The sequence below is a fragment of the Natrix helvetica genome (assembly GCF_964273705.1).
Source record: "Natrix helvetica genome assembly, chromosome: 1".
Lineage (NCBI taxonomy): Eukaryota > Metazoa > Chordata > Lepidosauria > Squamata > Natricidae > Natrix > Natrix helvetica.
In genome coordinates this window covers 351,424,906-351,449,323 of record NC_138548.1, presented here as the reverse complement: position 1 = coordinate 351,449,323, position 24,418 = coordinate 351,424,906, and the positions used below count along the sequence as shown (strand labels likewise).

The 24,418-nt window shown below is 46.8% G+C and overlaps 1 protein-coding gene across 1 annotated transcript in view; it reads right to left on the bottom strand.

The window, feature by feature from the left end:
• LOC309381302 (uncharacterized protein) overlaps nucleotides 1–23,042 on the bottom strand; it is a 39,815-nt gene extending 16,773 nt beyond the window's left edge. The window contains exons 1-7 of the mRNA XM_081932147.1: nucleotides 22,569–23,042; nucleotides 14,710–14,805; nucleotides 13,915–14,145; nucleotides 12,433–12,455; nucleotides 10,425–10,543; nucleotides 3,196–3,228; nucleotides 1,201–1,674 (exon numbers count right to left, since the gene is read on the bottom strand). Coding sequence (XP_081788273.1) covers nucleotides 1,201–1,674; nucleotides 3,196–3,228; nucleotides 10,425–10,543; nucleotides 12,433–12,455; nucleotides 13,915–14,145; nucleotides 14,710–14,805; nucleotides 22,569–22,982 — 1,390 coding nt within the window. The 5' untranslated portion in view covers nucleotides 22,983–23,042. The remainder of the gene's footprint in view (nucleotides 1–1,200; nucleotides 1,675–3,195; nucleotides 3,229–10,424; nucleotides 10,544–12,432; nucleotides 12,456–13,914; nucleotides 14,146–14,709; nucleotides 14,806–22,568) is intronic.
• Between the last annotated feature and the right edge of the window lie 1,376 nt (nucleotides 23,043–24,418).

The following is a 24,418-nucleotide window of genomic DNA, read 5'->3' as shown; positions in this document are numbered from 1 at the left end:
GCTTTTATTATTTTTACAAATAACTCAAGGTGACAAACCTATCCAACACATCTTCCTCCTAAATATTTTCCCAACAATGCTGAGGTGGGTTGGACTGAGAGAGAATAACATTGTTTTTCCTCCTTGCTTTAAGCCACTCTGCATTTTGTTGAATAACTAAAAGTAACTTGAGTAAAAGAAGAAGCCAATCTGGTGTGGGGTTAAGAAATCAAGCTAAAAGCCAGGAGTTCTAATCCTGCTTTAGGTACAAGGCCAGTTGGGTGTCCTTGGACCCTTCACTCTCACTCAGCCCTAGGAAGCGGGCAATCGCAAGCCTCTCTTGAACCTTTACCAAGGAAACTGCAGGGAGATCCGTCCAGGTAGCTACCAGGGGCCAACAATCTGAGGCAACCCAAAACTGGCTTCTATATTGAGATGGGCGTCAGATCCAGTTTGGTCTAGTGGTTAAGGCGCCAGGCTAGGAAGAGGAAGATTCTGAGTTCAAGTCCTACCTTAGCCATGAAAGCCATTTGATAACTTTGACCCAGTCATTCTCAAATAATGTATTTATTTAATAATGTATTTCATTTTTACAATTCTATTAACAATCCTTTTTTACTTTGGCTTGAGCCAGGTGACACATTTAGGGCACATAGCGCTCATGTTTTGTATCTTGATAACAGATGGTAGATTTTATTTTTTATTTTTTTGTTTTCTGTGCATCTGTGACAGAAAAAATACTAGGATTTGTTTAAAATCAACAATCCTGTGAGGCTATAAAGTTTATATTGAGTATAATATTTGCTGAAGAATATCCTGAGTTATGGGCACGTACAAAATCATTGATTGCAACTAACATTAAACAAACAAACATGATCCATAAATGAGACAGAGAGCTGTGACAGACATATAAAATCATAATTGACAGGCTTTCTTGTAAGATATCTCTAATGCTGATACACCTGAACACATGATGCTAACGCCTATAAAGCTCCTAGGATACCTTGGGTTTTTTTATCCAGACAAATAGTAATGATGATCAGGTTATTCCTTCATTGACTGATTGACTGATCAGGGTGGCATAGAACAATAAAGGAAGCTGAAGTAGCAAAAAGCTAAGGAAACTGTGCTTTAAGGGCTTTCAGAGATCCCTGCTTGTCAAAGAGGGATTTTTCCAAGGTTTTGCATATGGTTCTCCCTTCTTTTAGGGGAGTGTCATGCAGGCACTGTAGTACAAAAAGAAACAGGGCCGAAGGGTCTCTCCAACCAAGGACGCATCTGAGAATGTATGGAGCAGAGTTGCTGTGCTGGCATCAAAAAAGCTCACTTGTCCCCCTTCACAGTTGAGAGAGACGCGGATCCTCGTGGGGCCCTCATCCAAGAACAGCTCAAAGTATTCTAATGTAGAGAAGGCCCTGTATGCGTGTTTGGATGTTCCAAACTCCCACCGCCTGGTCTGCTCATCAACATTTGTTAAGTTCAGTGTCTGGTTGGTAACCCCTAGAGTCCATCCTTCTTCATCTCCTACAATTACTTCCCAGAAATGTCTCCCTGTTGAGAACTTCTGACAGCCAAGGACATAAGGATTACATACGAATATGTTGTAATCTGTCTCAACTCTTCTGACACTTTTTTGATCTTCGGAGACATCAAAGAAGTCAGGATGGGCTGTTTCTGGATCCAGAGTTACATTCACTGTAAGGGGGAAGGAAGGGGGAAAAACAAGAGCTTCAGCTTGAGGCCTAGTTTGTGTCTCCCCACCCCTCCCAAGAGCCTAACCCCAAGGCCTCTTGTGTGAATGGGGTTCAGCTTCCAAACACCCCCTCTAGGACTGGAAGACTCGTTGTTTTTTTAAAGAACACCTAAGCTATTGTCTGGTCCAGGGTTCTCCAACTTTGGCAACTGTAAGACTTGTGGACTTCAACGCCCAGAATTCCCCCGATGGGGCTGCTACTCTCCAGGTCCCCTCTGCTCCCTTTTCTCCAAGGACTCTCCCACTATGTTTTTCCCATCCTCTGTTAACTTCCGGGCTATTTGGCACCCCTCTGGCATTCTTGTTCCATTCACTTAGGTTACCTTCCCCATCTTCCAGTCCATCTGACTCCCCTTCAGTTGCCACTTAAGCTGCACGCCTTCAGGATCCATTCATTACCTGTACCAGTCTTGGCTTCTCTGCTCAGCTCTTCGTCTCTTGGTTCCACTGGTCAATTCCCCTGGTCTCTAGTCTCCCATGGGACCTACCCTCTCCTGATTGCCCTCCAGCTCCGCCATGCTGGCTGGAGAACTCTGGGAACTGAAGTCCACACGTCTTACAGTGGCCAAAGGTTGAAGACTCCTGGCCAAGTCCTTCCAACCCTTCATAGTCCTCCACCTCTTCCAGCCTCCCTGCACAATTCTCTTTAGCTTCCATCTTGCAGATGAGATGGATGGGATTGAGAGTGAAGAGTGGTTGGCTTGAACAGGGACTCTACCTGGAGCATTAATTCAGAGGATCAGGCAGAACAAGAGGCTGCCATGTTTCAATTCTGAACTGGCAGAATGCAGAGGGAACTTGGGGCACACAATGGGATATGAGGAAGCTCCGTCCTTTTCTCTGCGAGCATCAGGGTGTCACAGGCATGTACAAAAGGGGAGGATCTTGCAAGGGAAACCTCTTTCATCAGTCTGATGGCCCACATGGCGGAGGCAACTCTGATGCTCCAACCTTGCTATCTGCTTTGACCCAAAGGACCTAATTTCTCTGCTCCCAAAGACCTCATCTCTCACAACTTATAATCAGGCAGTAAAATCAACAAGATGTTATTAGCTTGGTAGGAATTCAATATTCCTTTCAGTCCCAGGCCATATTTTCCCATTTGTTCAGATATTTCATTCTACACCAAGATTGACTTCAGTTTTCTAGATGATGTGTAGAATGGAATGGAGAGGAGTAGGAGTAGAACAGCACAGAACAGAAAAGAACAGCAGCTTTATTTGGCCAAGTGTGATCAGACACACAAGGATTTTGTCTCCTCTGCATTAGCTCATGTTTTACATATAAATGGCAAGTAATTCTTCATAAATCATAAAATCATTAACGTTTACTCGATCTGCATAGTCTTTAAGGTACCTAATCCTATATTCTTCTTTTTTGTTCATCTATGATGTTTCTCTTAAAGTTACTGGCATCAGAGCTTAAAATAGCAAACAATTCCAATTCCTACAACTCATATTTACCTTTGTGTAGTTGAAGTCCACTTTCCAGAGTATCTGGGGAAGAAAAGGGAGGAATTCAGCATCTCATCACTGGAATTGGAGCACCAGAAGGGCCTCCCTTCAGATACCCTGCTTTGCTTTCCTTGGACTCAAATCAGGAAATAAGGAATATGGAAAGCCACAAGCCAGAATTTCATTGGTGGCTCTATATATATTCCATCAGGTATAAATATATTCTACTATATATTCCATATACTGGTAGTTCTCAACTATTTGTGTAGTGAAGTTAGAGTGCCACTGACAAGAGTGATTTATGACCGGTTCTCCCACTTATGACTGTTGCAGCCTCCCCAGTCACGTGATCAAAATTTGGGCACTGGGAACCAGCTTGTATTTACGATGGTTGCAGCATCTGATGGTTCTGGGATTGTCCTCCTCAACCTCCCTGGGGAGCTTCTGACAGGCAAAATCAATGCATGAAGCCAGATTCGTTTATCAACCATGATTCACTTAACAACCGTGATTTTCTGAATTAACTGTGGCAAAAACATTCGTAAAATGGGGCACTGTTCACTTAACAACTGCCTTGCTTAGCAACAGAAATGTTCAGCTGAACTGAGGTCGTAAGCAGTGGCGTAGCGTGGGGGGTGCAGGGGGGGCCGGCCGCACCGGGCGCAACATCTGGGGGGGGCGCTCGCACTCGCAGCTCTCTGCCCCTGCCTGGCTCACTCACTCTCTCTCACTGACTGCAGTGCTGGCTGAGTGGCTGTGCGAATCCGATCCGAGCCGCTGGGTCGCCGCCCACTGTGGAGGGTGGGTGGGTGTGCCACTGGCGTCACGGCGGCTCACTGAAGAATTGAAACCCTGCGGCCCTGGAATCCTGCGCCTGCGCATCATGGCTCGGAAGTTAAAACGACCGCGGCTGCAGGGCTCCAAAGGGAAGAGCCAAGTCGCCCGGCCACTTGCCTGGGAGATCGGGCGCTGGAAAGTGTGGTGAGCAGCCCCTCCCTTTTGTAACCCGAGGGAGGGGCACTCTGGTGATAAAGAAGATGCCGATGAGGATGATGGGATCTGTCACCTAACATCATGTTGGAAGAGCGCCTTGTGGGAGAAGGTTGGTCTTTAAGGGGGAATGGAGGAACTGCCTCCCCTGACCCCAGATGGCATTGGTTGGGGCTAATGGGAAAGAAACGTCGGCGGTGTCTCTCTCTCAATGTGCCTCCTGTGAGAGGAGACATAACTGCAGTTTTGATCTGGAGCAATCATCCCCCAAGACCTTCTCAGGGATAAAGAATCAATCAATCAATCAAAATTATTTGTCAACATAGGTTGAAAAATAATACATTAAAACCTACGAAATAATGGTAAGAAGCTGTAGTGGAAGTAAATATTTAAAATTGTTAATATAAATGTTATAACCCATAGAATCAAAGCTCTTTTGGAGTCCTCCATAGATAGATAGATAGATGATAGATAGATAGATAGATAGATAGATAGATAGATAGATAGATAGATAGAATAGATAAGATAGATAAGATAGATAGATAGATAGATAGATAGATAGATAGATAGATAGATAGATAGATAATAATAATAAATAATAAAATTTTATTTGTTAGCCGCACCCTCTCCAGAAGGACTCGGGGCGGCGTACAATAAAAACACGTAAAATACAGATATAGACAATACATACACATAAATATAGACGTATACGTGGAGGAGGTAGACAAATAAATGGAGATAAAGTTAAAGTTGCAATTTAAAATCACCTAAATAAAATTACAAGATTAAAAACCCGTCAGGAGCGATATGATCAAACTATGGTTGAGCCAGGCCAGCTACTTGGAAAAGGTGGGTCTTGAGCTTTGTACGGAAGGAGCGGAGGTCAGAGGTAGTCCTAATATCCGGGGGGAGGTCATTCCACAGGGCTGGGCCCGCCACAGAGAAGGCTCTGCTCCTAGGCGCCGCCCCCCGACACTGTCTAGTGGACGGCACCAGGAGAAGTCCCTCTCTATGCGAGCGAATTGGCCGCAGGGATGTATGGGGTAGGATACGATCCCGCAAACAGCTAGGTCCTGTGCCATGGAGCGCTTTGAAGATCGTTATCAAAACCTTGAAACGCACCCGATAGACCACAGGAAGCCAGTGCAGCTCGCGCAGGAGAGGTGTCACATGGGAGTACCTTGTACTCCCCATAATCACCCGCGCGGCCGCATTCTGGACCAACTGTAGTCTCCGAGTGCATTTCAAGGGAAGCCCCATGTAGAGAGCGTTGCAGTAGTCGAGGCGAGACGTCACCAGCGCATGAGTGACTGTGCGTAAGGCATCCCGGTCCAATAGGGGGCGCAATTGGCGCACCAGGCGAACCTGGTGGAACGCCCCCCTTGCCACGGCTGTCACATGGTCATCCATGGACAGCCGGGCATCCAGGAGGACGCCCAAATTGCGCGCCCGCTCCACGGGGGCCAGTTGTACGCCCCCGATGGCCAGAGATGGAATTAACTGGTTGAACCGGGGGGCCGGAACCCACAGCCACTCCGTCTTGGAGGGGTTGAGCTTGAGTCGGTTGTCATCCATCCAGACCCGTACGGCTTCCACACACCGGGACATCACTTTGACGGCCTCGTTGGGGTGGTTCGGGGTGGAAATGTACAGCTGAGTATCATCAGCGTACAGATGATATCCCACCCCGAAACCACGAATAATCTCACCCAGCGGCTTCATATATGTGTTGAACAGGAGTGGCGAGAGGACCGACCCCTGTGGCACCCCACAAGTAAGGGGGCTTAGGGTCAACCTCTGCTCCCCTGCCAACACACGTTGCGTCCGGCCGGAAAGGTAGGAGCTGAACCACCGCAAAACGGTGCCCCGAACCCCCAACCCCTCCAGTCGGTGCAACAGGATACCATGGTCGATGGTATCAAAAGCCGCCGAGAGATCTAACAGGACCAGGATAGAGGAACAACCCCTATCTCTGGCCCTCCAGAGATCATCCACCAGCGCGACCAAGGCCGTCTCCGTGCTGTGCCTGGGGCGAAAGCCGGACTGGCGCGGGTCTAGATAATCATTTTCCTCCAGATGTCGTGGAAACTGATAAGCCACCACACTCTCTACAACCTTCGCCAAGAAGGGAAGGTTGGAGACAGGACGATAATTGGCCAGCTCCGTAGGGTCCAGGGAAGGCTTCTTGAGCAAGGGTCTCACCACCGCCTCTTTCAAGGCGGCCGGAAGAGACCCCTCACCCAATGAAGCGTTCACTAGGCCCAGGAGCCAGTCACGTGTAACCTCCCAGGATGCCAGTACAAGCCAGGAGGGGCACGGGTCCAGTAAACATGTGGTAGGTCGCAGTCGTCCACGCATTCTGTCCAAATCCTCGATGGCAACCAAGTCAAACTCCTCCCAGAATGGTCTCTCAAGACTCGCCGCGGACGTCTCCACTAGACCACTGAAAGGGACCCAATCCTTCCGGATTTGAGCGATTTTATCCTGCAGATAATTCCCAAATTCCTCTGCCCTACCCTGTAAAGGGGCCTCCCGCGGCCTCTGAAACAGGAGGGAGCGGGACACCCGAAACAGGGCGGCAGGGCGGTTCTCTGCGGATGCAATGAGAGCGGCACAATATTGACGTTTGGCCGCTCTCAATGCCACAAGGTACGTCCTTAAATGGGTTCGTACCTGTGTTCGGTCAAATTCAGAACGGGAGGATCTCCAACGACTCTCTAGGCATCTCTTGCGGCGCTTCATCACCCTTAGCTCCTCGGTAAACCAAGGAGCCAGGGTGGATCGTTGCCGCCGGAGAGGCCGCAAAGGCGCCACCCGGTTCAAGGCCCCGGTGGTCGCATTATGCCACGCGACCACCAGGTCCTCTACCCTGGGGCGGGTCAGGGCTGCAGGAGGTGGCCCAAGCTCCGTCTGGAACCTATCTGGTTCCATCAGGCGCCTGGGGCGGAACCATCTAGTGTTTTCCGGTTCCGCCTCCCCGCAGCGGGGGGTAGCACCAGGGAAGTCGAGTCGGAGGAGTGAGTGATCTGACCATGACAGGGGAGTGATGGTTAAATTCCCTCCTCCCAGATCACTCAACCACTGGCCAGAGACAAAAACAAGGTCCAAGGTGTGGCCTCCCTCGTGTGACCAACACCCACGGTCTCCCAACCGACTGCGAGTTCTTGATCTGTCCTCGTATCTGCCCCTCCCTACAACCGTTGGAATCAAAGAGCCCTGTATTGGAACGATATCCTCCCCCTCCTCCTCCCTTCCACTCCTTCCACTCGCGACCACACCTAGTGGCCTGGCTCTGTCATCACTCCTGACCTGACCCACCCGCCCCCCAACCCCAGAACCCCTACAGATTTTTAAAAAACATTTAACTAAAAACCCCGTAAGTCTCCGCTTCCTCCACCTCTCGGGATTAATAAATCCGTCATCAAGGTGGGCCCTCGAAAGGGCGGAGGGCCACACCTGCGAGAGGGGGGACTCCCGCAGTAGGATTAGGTCTGACCTCAAATACATGTGATATTAAAAATTCGGCAGGGCCTAGGATCTGTGCTGAAGATGTTCCGGCAGATATGCCATGGTCCAGCATAGTTCGAAAAAGCCAGGGCTCCAATGCGGGAGAAAATTATCCAGTCCTAGATGGGGGTGGGGGTGGTAGGCTGGTCGGATGACGATTGATAAGTGGGGGCTAGTGGGTGGTCAGTGGTGGATGGCGAGGGGTAGATAGACTACTGTTGGTAATGGGCAAGGGGCACATGGTCAATGAAACGGTAGAGTCACAGAAGATAAGGAGGTGATCCTCCGGGCGCACACAGATGGTAAGCAGGTGCAAGTTGTTAGTAAATAATCCGCAGGGGGGTAGGTGGTCACAGTCAAGGAGGCAGCCAGCAGGAGGTAGATAGCTCCTCTGCCGAGCCTGATGTTGAAGCCTCCTGCCAGTCACCAAGCCCCCCGGTCTCTGATCGGCCTCCTGAGGCCTCCTGAGTCACAGCCCTCTTCCTACCAGGCCTTCGGCAATTCATTCCTGCCATGGCCTGCATCCTTCGTTCATGGCTCCCAAACCGCCACTCCGAACCCCAACGCCGCTCCCACCGGCCTCCAGCCTTCCTGCTCGGCCTACCCGCTCGGCCTTCGCCGGCCTCCACAGTCCCGGCCGGCCTCCGGCCTTCCTGTTCGGCCTTCATTCACTCCAACGCCTCTCGCGGTTCGCAGCAGGCCGGGGGATTCGGCGTTCGGCGTTTCCAGCCGTCGCCGCCGCCGCTTGGGTCACCGCCGCTCCAGAGCCGGCCTCTCCCCCCGCCGCCGCCTCAAGCCCCGGTCCCAAGCCACAAGCCTCCGACTCCGCCGACACCAACGCCATTTTCCCAGTCTTACGCCTCTCCTCGGGTCTCAAACGGCGTCTCTCCTCAGATCTCAAAAACGGCGTCTCCCCCATCGGCTGGTAAACTGGCCCGTTCTCCAAGCTTTTCCTGGTCGTCAAACCACCCTGGGGGACCAGCTTGGGTCGTAGAAAGATCCAGGGTGGTTATTTGCTGGACCCCCGGTCCTCATGGTGGAGAAGAGGACCGGCAGCATCCCTGCTCCATTAAAAACGCCCCGCAGATCTATGGAGCTCAGAGGCAGACCGCCATTTCTCCAGGAAGCTCCTCCCTCCTATAGATAGATGATAGATAGATAGATAGATAGATAGATAGATAGATAGATAGATAGATAGATGATAGATAGATAGATAGATATGGACAAATGGTAGTCTTAAGAGCCTAGGGCTCTTAAGAGACCTGTTTGACTACAGAAGCGATTCTCATTTTACTCTTACTTTGATTTCTTTCTATCAACTCTAAATGAATTGAAGCATTAATGAACTGGAGGGAAATTATTTAAGTCAGTTTCTCTGGTAATAATTGGGGCAAAGGAGGGATGAGCAGAAGAGATTGAAATTATCCTTGGCCCCACACGGAGGCAGTGATGTAACACTCAATATTTTATAAATATCTTGGTTTTGGTAAAATTCATGTATAGATGGTGCTGGATATTTACAACTCCCAATTCTCAACTTTTCATTTTTCTGTGGTTTCCTAAAGATCTTTCTGTTTTATTCAGGCTCCTTAACTTCCCTCAAGAAGAGAGTGGAAAAGTTCAAATTAGGTTTAGGTTTTATCACTTTAAAAAATCATGATGTTCTCAAACATTCTTGTTCTAAGTGAGATGACTACACACACACACACCCTCAAAGTTTCATGATAGTTAACATGTATGAGGGTGAAGAGAAATACAGTATGACAGAAGAAAAAATAGGTTTAGAACAATTTTTAAAGTATAACAAATGGCAGAGATTCTTCAGTCTACCCTAGGTCAGATTCTATTTTAGAATGCAAGTAGAAAGTTCCGCCCACTTTAGCAAAAAAAAAAAAAAGGATATATAGTGAAGGTAACAATTGTATCATATATTTCTAGTCAAGGATTTGTCTTTTTTAACTTGAGGAAAAGTTTAAAAATTTAATACTGCATCTGCCATTTAAAGTCTAACTGAGCACATCGCTATGGACTTAGAAGATCCCAAGTACTTATTGTTATTAAGTCACCTCAAAAAAGAATTTGGTATATCACATTTAGCAAAGGTGTTCAAAATTAAAGCATGCTAATCTACATGCATTTAGAAATAATGACTAGAACCTTTAAAATTCACAGAAGGTAGCTAATTTCAATTCAAATAATCTTAATAAATTATTCTCTGGATTTTCACCTCACTCCCCAGGTCTGCTTAAATAGTAGTCCCTTTTCAAGTAATTTACTACCATTTGATTTTCATTAAAACAATTTAACTTCCACTTAATTAACCTCTTTTGTTTTAACCCATCAGTATTTTCATAACAAACAATACATGTGCTTAGGGGGTAAGGGTTTCTTTAACTAATCTAGTGGAAGAGACTCAAGTGCTAAAATCCACGGGTTAGGGGGCACAAATTACTTGCCTTGCCCCGGGTGCTGACAACCCACGCTACACCACTGGTCGTAAGTCAAGAACTACCTGTATATATTACATTATACATAGAATAAGTGGGAGCTTATTCTGCTTCCCCTGAATTCACTGCACATGGATTCGAGATTCAAAGAATACAGGTAGTGTCAACTTACAATCATAACTTCACCACTGATCCTGAAATTGATCCTTCTTTGATCCATGTGAAACCAACTGAGAATCTCTCTTGGATTCTCCAAATGTCATCCAGCGTAAAACCCTGGCGGCTGTTTATTACCTCTCAATTTTTTCATGGCACTTTTCAGAAGCACAGTCATATCACTGTAATCCCAGATTGTCCACTTCGGCTCTAGAAGTAAATCCTCCGGATTCTCATATGTTTCTTTAGCCTGGTACCTGGCAAGACAAAATAACAGAGTTGGAAGGGACACTGTAGGTCATCTAATCCAAACCCCTTCCCCCCGGCCCAAGCAGGAGACTTCACACCATTTCTGACAGATGGCACTCCGGTCTCGTCTTGAAAGCTTCCAGTGTTGAAGCTCCCACAAAGTCCAAAGGAAAGCTGTTGCAGTGGTTCATTCTCCTCAGTCAGAAAATTTCTCCTTATTTCTAGGTTGAATCTCTCCTTGATCAGTTTCCATCCATTATTCCTTGTCTGGCCTTCAGGTGCTTTGGAAAACAGGTTGAACTCCTTTCTCTCTCTGTCAGACCCTCAAATATTGGAACACTGCTATCGTGTCTCCCCTGGTCCTTCTCTTCCCTAGATCAGCCATGCCCAGTTCCTGTAACCGTTATCAACCTGCCAATAGAAGAAGCTTTCTAAACCATCAGATGGTGCTTGAGGATTGGCTAGTGATAGGATCCATTCTGGGTTGGTCACCAGAGGTTTTCTCTTCTGAGCTTTCAGACTTATGCTGGAGCCCATCTGCAGGGAACCTCTCCCACCCCCCCTGAATGTGTGCACTGGGCTGTTGTACGCTTTATATTTATATTTAGGTTGTGTGTAGCTTTTAGTTGTTACATGGGGTGTTGATGGCCAGCTATTAAGTCATTGATTGTTGTTTTCTTGTGTTGCCCTGTCGCGGATCCTAAGTACTTGGTAAGGTAGTGGTAAATCAGCACTCCTGTTGACTGATAAGGGCCCCATTTCCCAGGCTTCAAGCATTTCTCTGGCTGTCTATTCAAATATGGGCACCATTGTGACTCAGTGGATCCCGATCCAGAACTGCACTCATCCACTTTCATCAAGTTAAACGAGAAATCTAGTAGAGGCAATTAAGTTTCAGTTTTGGGCTCCCTAATTTCTTCAAAATTCTTGTGAATCTCTTGGCCAAAACAATGGATTGTATCTTACCAATGGACTGATGACCAGTGACTAATATGGGTGATGTAGACGATGGATATAACATTTAAACTGATCTTGATGGATTTTAGTTCTGCATTTAACACAATTCCCGCATTTATGATAGTTGCATTACTTGGAACAACTTACATCCTACAATGATATCTTGAAAATCATCAAACATCTTTCTCTTCTTGGGAAGGACTCAATAGGTCAGTGATGGTGAACCTATGGCACGCGTGCCACAGGTGGCATGCGGAGCCATTTGTCAGGGCACGCAAGGCGCTGCCCTGTCAGATGGCCAGCGCGCATGCATGCGCTGGCCAACTGAGTTCACCCTTTTTTAAAGCCATTTTTCGCCCTCCCCAGGCTCCTGAGGCTTTATAGCGTACTTCCGGTTTGCTCGGAGGGTCGTTTTGACTGCTCCGAAGGCATCAGGGAAGCCTCCTGGGATCAGGGGAGGCTGTTTTCGCCCTCCGCAGGCTCCTATAATGCCCCTGAGCCTGGGGAGGGCGAAAAAAGCATGTAAAAATGGGGGGGGGGGGGTCACGCCTGTAGGGCACGCATGCGCACACTGGGGGGGGGGTGTCGCACATTGCATTATGGGTGCGGCACGCCTGCACACGACCCCCCTGTGCTCCCCCCACTTATGGCACGTATGCCAAAAAAGGTTCACCATCACTGCAATAGGTGGATAAAATGGCCAAATGCAATCTAAACATCTGGCTGAGTGTGTGACAGACTATAACAATTCACCATATCAAATACTGCTAATTATATTGTGTTGAAGTTATCTGAGGAAATGTCTAAAAGGCCCTGAAATACAGTACGTTGTCTTTACATTCAAATACTGCTAAATACAAATAGAACTTTCCAAAATAGGAAAACTGTTGGAGGAGCTGCTGATCTCTAAGACTATAAAGAAAAGGGTGAATTTACTTACTTCTTCAAGATGCCTCCAATGTCCTGAAAAATAAAGAGACAAAGCATTTCCTATGCATAAAATTACAATCTTACATTCACATAATAAATGAGTGAAACATCTGGACAATCAGACACTAACAGACATATAAAGAACTTCCATTTTTCAATGGAAAAAATCCCATTTCTCTTTTTCTCCCAGCTGTTCAACCTCTTTTGGAGAGGTATTATTTTTACTTTTTTGCCTAACAAAAATTATACCCCAGTTGAATCCAACACAATTACAATATTGGAAAAAGAAAACAGTGCATCAATAGGATTTTAAAAATCCCCTGCATTTATGCTACCAGAATCAAGGCACTTTGGGAAATCCAAGTGGTTATAATACTTTGTAGAAGGTCTTCAGTGTTGGGTTTCTCCTGGCCCTGGAGATTAAGGGGAGGGGGAGACCCTACAAAGAACACCCACCACCACATCCCTTATTGTGAAGAATACAGACAGTGACCATTACTTTGAATTCTTGCTTCTCACATAGCCTGCTTTTTCTGTATTACATTATGTAGCCCTTAGCCATTACAGGTAGTTCTTGACTAAATAATTCCTTTAGTGACCGTTCCTTTCCATGGAAAGAATCAAAAAGAGTACTAAATGAGGAGTTGAAAAAAAGATTTTGAACTTGGTCGAGTGCAGCCAGAATCCTGCATGCAGACATGGAAAGATATATCAATCTCCACAAGAGAAGAATGGATGGAAAAAGTGATGGAGGTAGAAAAAATAACAAAATTGAGTCCTGCAATTAGATATGACCCATTGTTTCTACTTGGAAGCAGCTTCTAAACTTTGTGTTCGAGATAGAAATAAAATGAACTCTTGTTGCTTGATTTTCCTTATTAGACTAATCTGTTTTTATACACATGGCTAATAATGACTAAATATGCAAAAATAAAAAGCTGAGGTTGTAATTTTATTTTGTATTTTACTGTGCAGAAAAAAAACGTCCAGAGACACTTTTTTCTTTTTTTTATCCTACACTTCTTTCCTATTCTTATCCTTCTTCATTTCCCTGTTTTCTTTATTTTCATTTGTACTTTACACTATTATAATTTCGACTAAATTTATGAACAAGGAAAAAGAAGGAAAGAGTCAAAAAGAGTACTCTGTGGAAGGCACTACAGCTATCTCCCAATACTTGAATGGCTGTCATAGAGAAAAGGGCATTGATTTAGTCTCCGTAGCACCCAAGGGCAGAACAAGAGGCACTGGGTGGAAGCTCATCACAAGGAGATCCAACCTAGAATAAGGAAGAATTTCCTGATAGTGAGAAGTATTTATCAATGGAACAGCTTCTCTCCCTGAGTTCTGGGTGCTCCATCACTGGAGGATTCCAATAACAGTTTGGACAACCATGTTTTCGGGATGGTATAAGGCCTCCTGCCTTGGGCAGAGAAGACCTCCAAGGTCCCTTCCAGCCCTAGGATTCTATGATCTCCACTTCCTGCCTGACCTGTAAGAGTTTGCTGGCTGGTTGCTGAAGCTTCTCTTCTATCTCCTGGATGAGTTGGTCAAGAGAGCAAAGTTCCTCCATGTGCTTGGCCAAACCTTTCTCCTTTCTTCCAATAATATCCTTCTCTGTTTCTTCCATTCTAGTCAATAGAAGCTTCTCCTGTCCTTCTAACCAGAGTTGTAGCTCTCTGAATTTAGCCACTACATTTTCTCTCTCTTTTTTGATGTGGTCCTGGAAAAAGAAATAAAAAAAGCAAAGGCAAACTTTTATTTTAATTATTTTACTTAATTATTTTTATTGTTATAATAATGAAATGGATTCCTTGAAGAATCCAGGTGGGAGAATTTCCTAAGGGGAAAAAAAGCTCTTTTTGATATTAAAAAACGCAGGGGGGTGGGGGGAAGGTTTCTAAAAAGAAAAAAAAAGGCTCCAGTTTAAATGATCTCTCATGAAACTTTTCTTGGCAATCGGGGATTCCAAAAAAGGAGAGAGAAAAATATTTGACTTCACAATGTTTTCCATAAGATGAAATATGATTCCCATTAATTTATTAAGCAAGCATAAAACACGGCTCATGGGATAGGTGCACTTAACCCAACTGTGACTCATTCAGACAATGGGGACATTTAAGTCCCCAGGTTAAGAAAAAGTTCTCTGCCCTAACACTGTCTTTAACTTGAATTTCCTTTAAGTCAGAACTTGTACTAAAACACAGGCTGCCTATTATTAGAGATGGCGGATGGGGTTCTCCTTCCTATTGGCTCAGAAGCTCCTCTCCCTTGGATCAATACTTACAAGCATCTCCTGCACTTTTTTCTCTGTGTCTCTTTTGTATGTAGCAATTTTTTCTTTCTGCTCCTTCTGAGCCTTCAGGCAATCCTCCACCTTCATCTGAAGAGAAAATAGAAGTTTTGCGTTTATTTTCCATAAAGAATTACATCTGAGGGAAGACCCAGTTAGAAGATACAGTATATTCAATCGTCATAAATACATGACAGTTGGCAAACGTCCTGTTATTCAAACCACTCACTATGGTCCTCTGTTCTGGCGGGAACACAGATTTAACCCTATTGGCTGAAAGGTCTGACAGCTCCCTATAAAAGGGCTGCTGTCAGACCATGCTGGTTGCTGGATTGTACATACTGTTACTTGTTAATAAAGAGCTGTTGTTACTGCAAGCCTGTCTCTGCCTCTTCAATCGCCCTATCTAATACTGGCGACGAAGGTGGGATTGAGAGGCAAATAGGCAAGTACGAACAACAAAAGATCCAGCAAGTAGATCCATCCCGGAGCATCGGTGTGGCATTGAGCTACCATTTTGAGTGGCAAAACTCAAATCGCCCTCAAACCAAAAATGGCAATGCACGCCCCGCCAACTCCGTATGACCCGGTGGCCGAACACTGGGAATCATACATGTTGCGATTCGAATGTTTCCTAGAGGCCAACAACCTCGTGGGCATCCCTGAGAGCCGAAAGAAAACCTCTTCCTGGGGTATTGTGACCATGAGGTTTTCGAAACCGCGAAGAATCTATCGGAGCCATCGCCGCTCCCAGCTGTTCCATGGGCAACCTTACAACAAATCCCACTATGCGCCCAAACTGTCAAGACACGTACGCCGCCACGAGTTTAATATAAGAAACCAGAAGGAAGGTGAATCCATTAATGAATATGTGGCGGAGCTGCGCAAGGCAGCAACATATTGCAAGTACTGCGATTGGGTGATTTAATTTTAGACCGTATAATTTGCGGCATGCGGGACGGTCATCTGCTGAGACGATTGCTAGCCAAATCCAACATGTCTCTGCAAATCACACTTGACGAGGCCAGAGCATCCGAATCCGCAGATAAGTCAACGGAGGTCTTGCAGCGTCAACACAACGTGCTGCAAACCGTGCAGAAGCAAACGTGCGTTCACAATGAGGCCGCTGAACACGAACAAACTGACAGCGAAGAAATGACAGCTACCACATGTGCAGTAGCCGTACAAAGTCGGCGTGAAAATTCAACTCGCAATTGCCCCCATGCGAAAGCTGCGGAGGAGACCATACCCAGTCTACTTGTCGTTTGAAAGACGCAATCTGTCAGCGCTGTGACCGTAAGGGGCACATCGCAAAAGTGTGCCGGAGCGAACTCCCTGCCACCGTCTGGCAGCCTAAAAAGACCACATACCGCCAACAGAGGCCCAACCCAGGGGCCTGGTAAAACCAAAAAGGGCACCCAGAGAGAGAAAAACAGGTTACCTATTACACTGCGATGGGGCAAGTCCGCACCCGGCAGCCAAAAAAGCTGAAGGTCACCGTCCTCATAGAGGACGCTCCCTGTGAGCTGGAGATCGACACCGGATCGTCGTTAACGATCATGTCGTGGTCGACCCTGAAGCAAGCCATCCCGAGCTTGAAAAAACAGCACCTTCGCACCCCAGACATCAGCCTGCGGGACTACCAGGGGAACCAAGTCCCCGTCATCGGCCCAGGCGCCTTCCAAGTGCACTTCAAAGTTTTCTGCACCAAGCTCCCCATGACCGTGGTCAGCGCACCTCTACAGAGCCTCCTGGGGCTTGACTGGTTCCAGACCCTGGGCCTGGAAGTGACCGGAGTCAGCTCCGTTAAGGAAGACGGCGCCGAGGCCATCTTTAAGGAGTTCGAGGACGTCTTCGGTTCCAGTCTCGGTAAGTATGTGGGGACCCCAATCTCCTTTAGCTTGGACCCCAACATAGCGCCCATCCAGCTCAAACCCAGGAGAGTACCTTTCGCTCTCCGCCCTAAAATTGATAGGGAAATTGACAAGCTCGTGAGCCAGGGGATCCTCGAGCCACTCGACCATGCACGCTGGGAGACACCAATAGTGACCCCAGTCAAGCCTGACGGATCAGTCGGCATCTGCGTGGACTATAAATGTACAATAAATGCGCTACAACAAAGCGCCTACCCTGTACCCATTGTACAGCACCTACTACATTCGCTAGGGCCCGGAAAAATTTTCGCTAAATTAGACATGGCGCAGGCATACCAATAGTTGCCTGTAGATGGTGCTACAGCGGAGGCGCAAACCATTGTGACGCACAGGGGTGCATTCAAATGCCACCGCCTGCAATTTGGAGTTAGTATCGCCCCTGGACTGTTCCAAAGTGTCATGGAACGTCTTTTGCAGGGGATACCAGGAGTCGTCCCCTATTTCAACGACATCTTGGTATCAGCTGCAAACGAGGCGCAACTTTCAAAAAGAGTTGGAATGGTTCTGGTCAGAATTCGCGAAAAGGGACTCTGGCATAAAAAGGAAAAATGCAAAATTAACGTACCAAGGGTAGAGTTCCTGGGGTACATGATCGATGGCTCTGGGATTCACCCGACCTCACAAAAAATAAAAGCAATCCAGGAAGCCCCTACACCACTCAAACCGAGCTGCAGGCGTTCCTCGGGCTCCTTAACTTTTATAGCATCTTTCTGAAACAGAAAGCCACCGTCGCTGAACCACTGCATTGGCTCCTGACCAAGAACGCCAAGTGGTCCTGGAGAAAAGCTGAGGCGACCGCATTTGCCGATGTCAAACCATTGTTGACAGCCAACTCCCTGCTTGTCCAGTACAGCCAGACCCTGCCACTGGTGCTGACCTGCAACGCATCCCCATTCGGTGTCGGTGCCATCCTAAGCCACCACATGCCAAATGGCACAGAAGCCCCTATTGCCTTCTATTCAAGAACTTTGTCTTCCGCAGAAAGAAACTACAGCCAAATGGACCGAGAGGCTTTGGCTGCAGTAGCGGGAGTCAAAAGATTCCATGAATATTTGTACGGCAGGGATTTTGAACTTGTAACCGACCACAAGCCGCTGTTGGAACTAATAGCGGGAAACTCACCTACCCCTTACTCCTACACACTGGTTCACCGCCCAGGTTCCACGTTGGGACACGCCGACGCATTGAGTCGCTGTCCCCTACCAGAACTGCTAGCTGACCCGACTCCTGAGACACTGGTCCTACTTATTGACTGCTTGGACACTGGACCTGTCTCGTCCAACGACGTTGCCCGTCATTCGGCAAAGGACTCCACCATCTGGCAAATCTTGAACTGGGTGTGGAGGGGGTGGCCCAAGGGGCCTATGGGGGAAAATTTCAAACTGTATTATGCTGAATGTGATGAACTGTGTGTCCTTAACGGTTGTTTACTGTGGGAGGACTGGGTGGTTGTTTCAAACAAACTGCGAGTTGCAGTATTGGAAGCATTACATGTGGGGCATCCTGGGATTGTCTGCTAAGGAGTGGGAGCGACCTCAGGCACCCTGGTCTAGGGTGCACATTGACTTTGCTGGCCCCATTCATGGCCAGACCCTCCTAGTAATTGTGGACGCATACTCAAAGTGGTTAGAGGTAGCCCTGATGACCTCCACCACAGCAGAGGCGGTCATCAAGATGCTACGGAGACTTTTCTCCACGCATGGCCTGCCCGACGTCTTGATCTCAGACAACGGGCCCCAATTCACGGCCATTCAATTCGAGACCTACCTAGCCAGTCAGGGGATCAGGCATGCCCTGGTCGCGCCATTCCATCCGGCTTCCAATGGACAAGCGGAGAGAATGGTGCAATCTGCAAAAGAGGCCCTCGCTAGGATGGGCCCGGGGGATTGGCAAACACGGGTTGAACATTACTTGCTAACCCAACACATTACGCCAAGTACCACAACTGGGAGAAGCCCCTCTGAGCTTCTCATGGGTCGCCGGCTAAAGTCCCACTTAGACCGGCTACACCTAAACTATTCTGCCACATCGCCCCCTGACTCCACAAGCAAGATTTGAAACATTAGCGTAGGGGACTCGGTATATGCCCACAACTACGCTGGGGGGACTCTGTGGATCCCTGCCACAGTGATAGGCATCACCAGGCCTTGCTCCTACTTGTTGGAGCTAGAGGACGGGAGACAATGGAGGAGGCATATTGACCAACTCCGTGGTCGCCTCTCCAACTCCACTCTTAGGGCACCAGACGCAACTCCTGAGAAAATCAGCCGAGGCCCTACACAAAAGGAGCAATCACACACTTCTTCTACAGCTTACTCAAGCCCGAAGTTTTCCGGGGATTTATCTGAGTTTGTTGCAGGCCCGCAGCGAGCTTCAAACAAACTAATCCCAGAAGCTCCAGCCGTGGCCTGGGAAAAGTTCCAGCAGCTTCCACCAAGCGGTGCTGGAGAGCAGAAGGGTCCGTCCGACCTGACCAAGGAACCAGTTCCAAATGAACTGCGCATGTCTGAGCGGGTAAGACAAAGACCCACCTACCTGCAAGACTATGTGACCAATAGGAACATCCCAACTAAGAGGGGAGGGTTGTTAGATATTCAAACCACTCACTATGGTTTCCACTCAGGTCCTCTGTTCTGGCGGGAACAGAGATTCAAGCCTATTGGCTGAGAGGTCTGACAGCGTTAGAATTTTGATCAGGGATGCTACAATTGTCTTAAGTGTGAAAAACGGACCCACTTAGACCGGCTACACCCAAACTATTCTGCCACATCGCCCCCTGACTCCACAAGCAAGATTTGAAACGTTAGCGTAGGGGACTCGGTATATGCCCACAACTACGCTGGGGGGAACTGCGCATGTCTGAGCGGGTAAGACAAAGACCCACCTACCTGCAAGACTATGTGACCAATAGGAACATCCCAACTAAGAGGGGAGGGTTGTTAGATATTCAAACCACTCACTATGGTTTCCACTCAGGTTCTCTGTTCTGGCGGGAACAGAGATTCAAGCCTATTGGCTGAGAGGTCTGACAGCGTTAGAATTTTGATCAGGGATGCTACAATTGTCTTACATGGGGCTTCCCTTGAAATGCACTCGGAGACTACAGTTGGTCCAGAACGCGGCCGCGCGGGTAATTATGGGGAGTACAAGGTACTCCCATGTAACACCTTTCCTGCGCGAGCTGCACTGGCTCCCTGTGGTCTACCGGGTGCGTTTCAAGGTCTTGATTACGATCTTTAAAGCGCTCCATGGCTCAGAACCTAGTTACCTGCGGGATCGTATTCTGCCCCATACATCCCTACGACCCATCCGCTCGCACAGAGAGGGACTCCTCCAGGTGCCGTCCGCCAGACAATGTCGGGGGGCGGTGTCTAGGAGCAGAGCCTTCTCTGTAGCGGGCCCAGCCCTGTGGAATGACCTTCCCCCGGATATTAGGACTACCTCTGACCTCCGCGCCTTTCGGATAAAGCTCAAGACCCACCTATTCCAAATAGCTGGCCTGGCTCAACCATAGTTCGTTCACTCTGCTCCTGACGGGTTTTTAATTTTTAATTTTGGGTTTTTTAGATTTTACTGTGTTTTAATTGTCTCTATTCATCTGCCTCCCTTCTCCATGTCCATGTACATGTATTTGTTTATAGTGTGTGTGTTGTCTATTTTATATTCTATGTGTTTTCTTGTACGCCGCCCCGAGTCCTTCGGGAGAGGGTGCAGCTAAGAAATAAATTTTATTATTTATTATTATTATTATTAAGTGTGAAAAACGGTCAGAAGACACTTTTTTCTTTCTTTTTTTTTTAAAACAAAATTTTATTGGTTTTTTAAAAAAATAGTCAAGGAAAAGGGTAATGGATAAAGTTACAAATTTTGACAGTTACATTATGCAGGAAATGGCCCTCTCCCCCATTCTCATAACTTTCATTTACCAATACATTAGATTGTTACTACTTAATAGTATTTTGTCAGCATATAAACTTTTATCTTCAAATAATTTCAATCATTTTATATCAAACAGATTTTCTAGTTCATTTTTGTGATCTGAGTTTTCTAGATGTTGCCTCTTCTCCCCCCACCAGCAAGGCTCCAGCACCTCCCGTGTCCTGTATGTCCGGTGTAGTGTCATCAGGTTTATCTAGGAGGACTTAATTTTTTTCCATGAAGGTCTCAGCCTCCATAGTTGTGTTAATTCTAACTCTCGTGTCCTCCCAGAATATTAGCATACCCTCTGGCAAAAGCCATCTAAACTACACCCCTTTCTGGTATAATTTCTTCGCTAAAAGCGAATAATTTTTTCTTTTATCTCTAACTTTCTTTGGGATCTGTTTCAGAATGGCTATCTCTCTATCCTTGTATTTTAATGCTTGCCCCCTTTGTGCACTCAGAATCTCGTCTCTTGTGGTCTTTCTGAGAAATTTAATGTGTACCTCCCTTGGAACGTTGTGTGTTCTGACATATGCTGAGTTTACTCTATAGACCAGGTCCATTTCCCACCCCATCTGTTGTCTGTCTTTTTAAGTATATTCAGCCAATAAATTTGTCATAATATCCCTCAAATCTTCATTATCAGCCTCAATTACATTTTGAAATCTAAGGAAAAAAGACATCCATTCAAATTCCGTTTTTATCTGGTGGTTCTCAAGTTCTTGATTTCCTTTCTGCACCCCCTTCACCTCTCTCCTCATCTCAGCCGTCCCCTCCTCCAAAAATTCCACTCTCTGTGAGTTTCGGATCGCTCGATCTTGATTCTCTCTGAGCTGCTCATTCATTTCTTTCAATTGATTTTTTAATTCCTCCTGCCCCTTTAAGAGTTGTTGAAACATCTGTTGAAAGTCCACCTGATATTAGAACTACTGTTGATCTCCGCTCCTTCCGTAAGAAACTCAAGACCCATCTGTTCCGACTAGCCGGCCTGGCCTAATCGTAATCATAAGTACAATCTATTACTGACCTTCCTGGATGGCTTTTTAATATTGTAAATTTTGGGGTTTTAATTTGGTTTTAGACTGTTTTTAACTAGAAATGAGTTCGGGCATTATACAGACCGTATGTTTATGTTGGTTGTCTAATGTTTTATTGTCCTTGCTTTGTTGTTTTATATGTACTGTCTGTACACCGCCCCGAGTCCCTGCGGGGAGAGGGGGGCGGTATATAAATTTAATAAAACTCAAACTCAAAACACCTCAGGGAGCTTAGGCTGGAACAAAGAAGTTAGTGTGAAGACACTTTTTTCAATGGTGGTGTAACTTTGAACAGTCACTAAACGAACAGTTCTAAGTCAAGGACTACCTGCAAGGGCATTAAAGGGAGCTGCCTGAGTCGCCTGGTTGCACTAATCCCAAAAGCACCACCATAATAAAAAAACATCCCTTTTGACAAGAAAGCTTATTAGCATAAATATGCAATGTATGAAGAATGAGGGTAAGGACAAGAAATCAAAAGAAACACCTGGCAAGGAACCTTAATCTTAACTCTATAAAATTTGTATTTATATATGGTTCAGGTTGGGGGTCTGGGCTCCTTTACTTTACTTAAATTTATAAACCGCTCCCTCTCCCCAAGGGACTCGGGGCGGTGTACAGTCAAGGTAAAAAACACCATACATACATATAGATAGAGGAGGCAATATACAAACTGTATAGTAAAATACAATTAAGAACAACGTTAAAAAATCAACCCCTAAAAACTACCCCAAAATTAAAATAATTAAAAATAACTGCCAGACGCTTTAACTGCTGAGACGCTTTTGCTGAATAAAAAGTCCCTTGAAAGGCCTCACCAGTCTGCTTCTGATGAGCATCTACAGCAGGCTAAACCCAGTTTGCAGACCACAGAGGAAGCAAGTAAAATGATCTAAGGATTTCTAGGAAGGCCAAGGATCTGGACGCCCCTCCGCAGCGATTCCTCCTGGCTGACTCCTACCTGGTATTCCTGGAAAGCCTCCTCCGCAGGGATCACCGAGTGATCCTTGTGCTCTTTGGATCGATCGCAGACAACGCAGATGAGGGTCTGGTGGTCCTTACAAAAGAGCTTGAGGGGCTCATGGTGCTTCGGGCAAAACCTCCCTCCTTCCTCGCCCCAAGTCCCCCCGCATCGCCTGACTTCTTCCGCCATCCGCGCCAGCTGCCTGTTGGGGAGGAGGCTGCGGGGCGCGAAGGTCTGTCTGCACTGGGGGCAGGAAGCCTCCGATTCCGACGCCCCCCAACTGCGGGTCAGGCAGCCCCGGCAGAAGTTGTGGCCGCACTCCGGGATGAGCACGGGGTCCTTGAGGAAGCCCAGGCAAATGGAGCAGGTGGCTTCTTCCAGCAAACCCTGCAAGGACCCTTCGGTCGCCATCGCCGCCTCCCTCGGCCGGGATAAAGAAAGAGAAGTTTAAGTTTCTTTTCTTTTCCTCCAAATCAGGCAACGCCTTTGGGTTCCGCCCAGCCAGGAAACCGAGATGATTTCTTGTTGCTCTCGCGGTCATCTCCGCTGGCTTCTTAAAGAAGAACTACAATATTTTACAAAGGAAAAATTGGGGTGGAGCAGAAATTCACGGGACGGACCCCTGATCAGTTATTATTGGCACAATCAGCTCGTCAAAGGGGGGAAGCAGTTTTTAGCTTCTTCTTCTTCTCCCTTCTTTCCCTCCTCCTCTTCCTCCTCCTCCTCCTTCCCCCATATTCGTTATTGGACGTTGGCGATCAGGTTACCGATCCTGTTTTTATCAACAGCTGCAGAACGAAATGCTGCTTTTTGAAATCTAGGGATAAAATCTTTTTTAAAATCTGCGAAGAAGCAAATATTCTTGGAAGGGACCCCCAATCAATTACTGATCCAAGTATCTGCTAAAGGGAAAGCTTTTGAAAACATCTGGGGAGAAAGAAACAGCCATGGGACGGATTCACCATCAATTGTTATTGAGGCAGCCAATTGTTAAAGAGGAAAATGCGTTTTTAAAAAAAATAGGAAGAAGGAATCATTTATGGACGGAATGGAGTAAAGCTGGCATGGAGGAAACTGGGAGAAACCCTTGATAAAACCCCAAAGCCAATGCTGCAATGGATGGGATGTCTCAGTAGAAATTACAATCCTTTCTCTAACTTCTCATATGAATATCTGGCAGAGGAAGACCTGTCTGGACTGTCCCTTTCCCAGCCAGCCAATCAGGAAATGGATCAGGAGAAGCTCTAAACCTGGGCAAAGACTACCTTGCAGAATATGGAATATGTAGAATGTGGAATGGGAGCATTTGCTGGATGGAAACCTTCAGGTTTGACCAATGAGGTACCTTTAGGCAAAAGATGAATAGAAAGAATCATTAGTGGTCTCAGGCCAACCTAGGACAGGGGGACCCATAAGGGGGGGGGGGTGAAATCTGGTGGGTGGAGAACATCTTATAGGCCCTTTGTTCAAGGATTTTTGGGGGAGGCTTCCTTAGTGACAATTGGGTCCCTGAGGTGACAGGGACACTCTCAAGCCCCTTCCTTTATCTTGCCATTTCGGAGGTGGCACCTCATTTATGGAATGCCCTCCCCTGAGTCTTTCAGTTATCACCCATAGTGACCTCATTTTGTTACCAGATGGAAACTCTTCAAGGAAGGAAGGAAGGAAGGAAGGAAGGAAGGAAGGAAGGGAGGGAGGGAGGAGGAAGGGAGAAAGGAGAAAGAAAGAAAGAAAGAAAGAAAGAAAGAAAGAAAGAAAGAAAGAAAGAAAGAAAGAAAGAAAGAAAGAAAGAAAGAAAGAAAGAAAGAAAGAAGAAAGAAAGAGAAAGAAAGAAAGAAACAACCAGA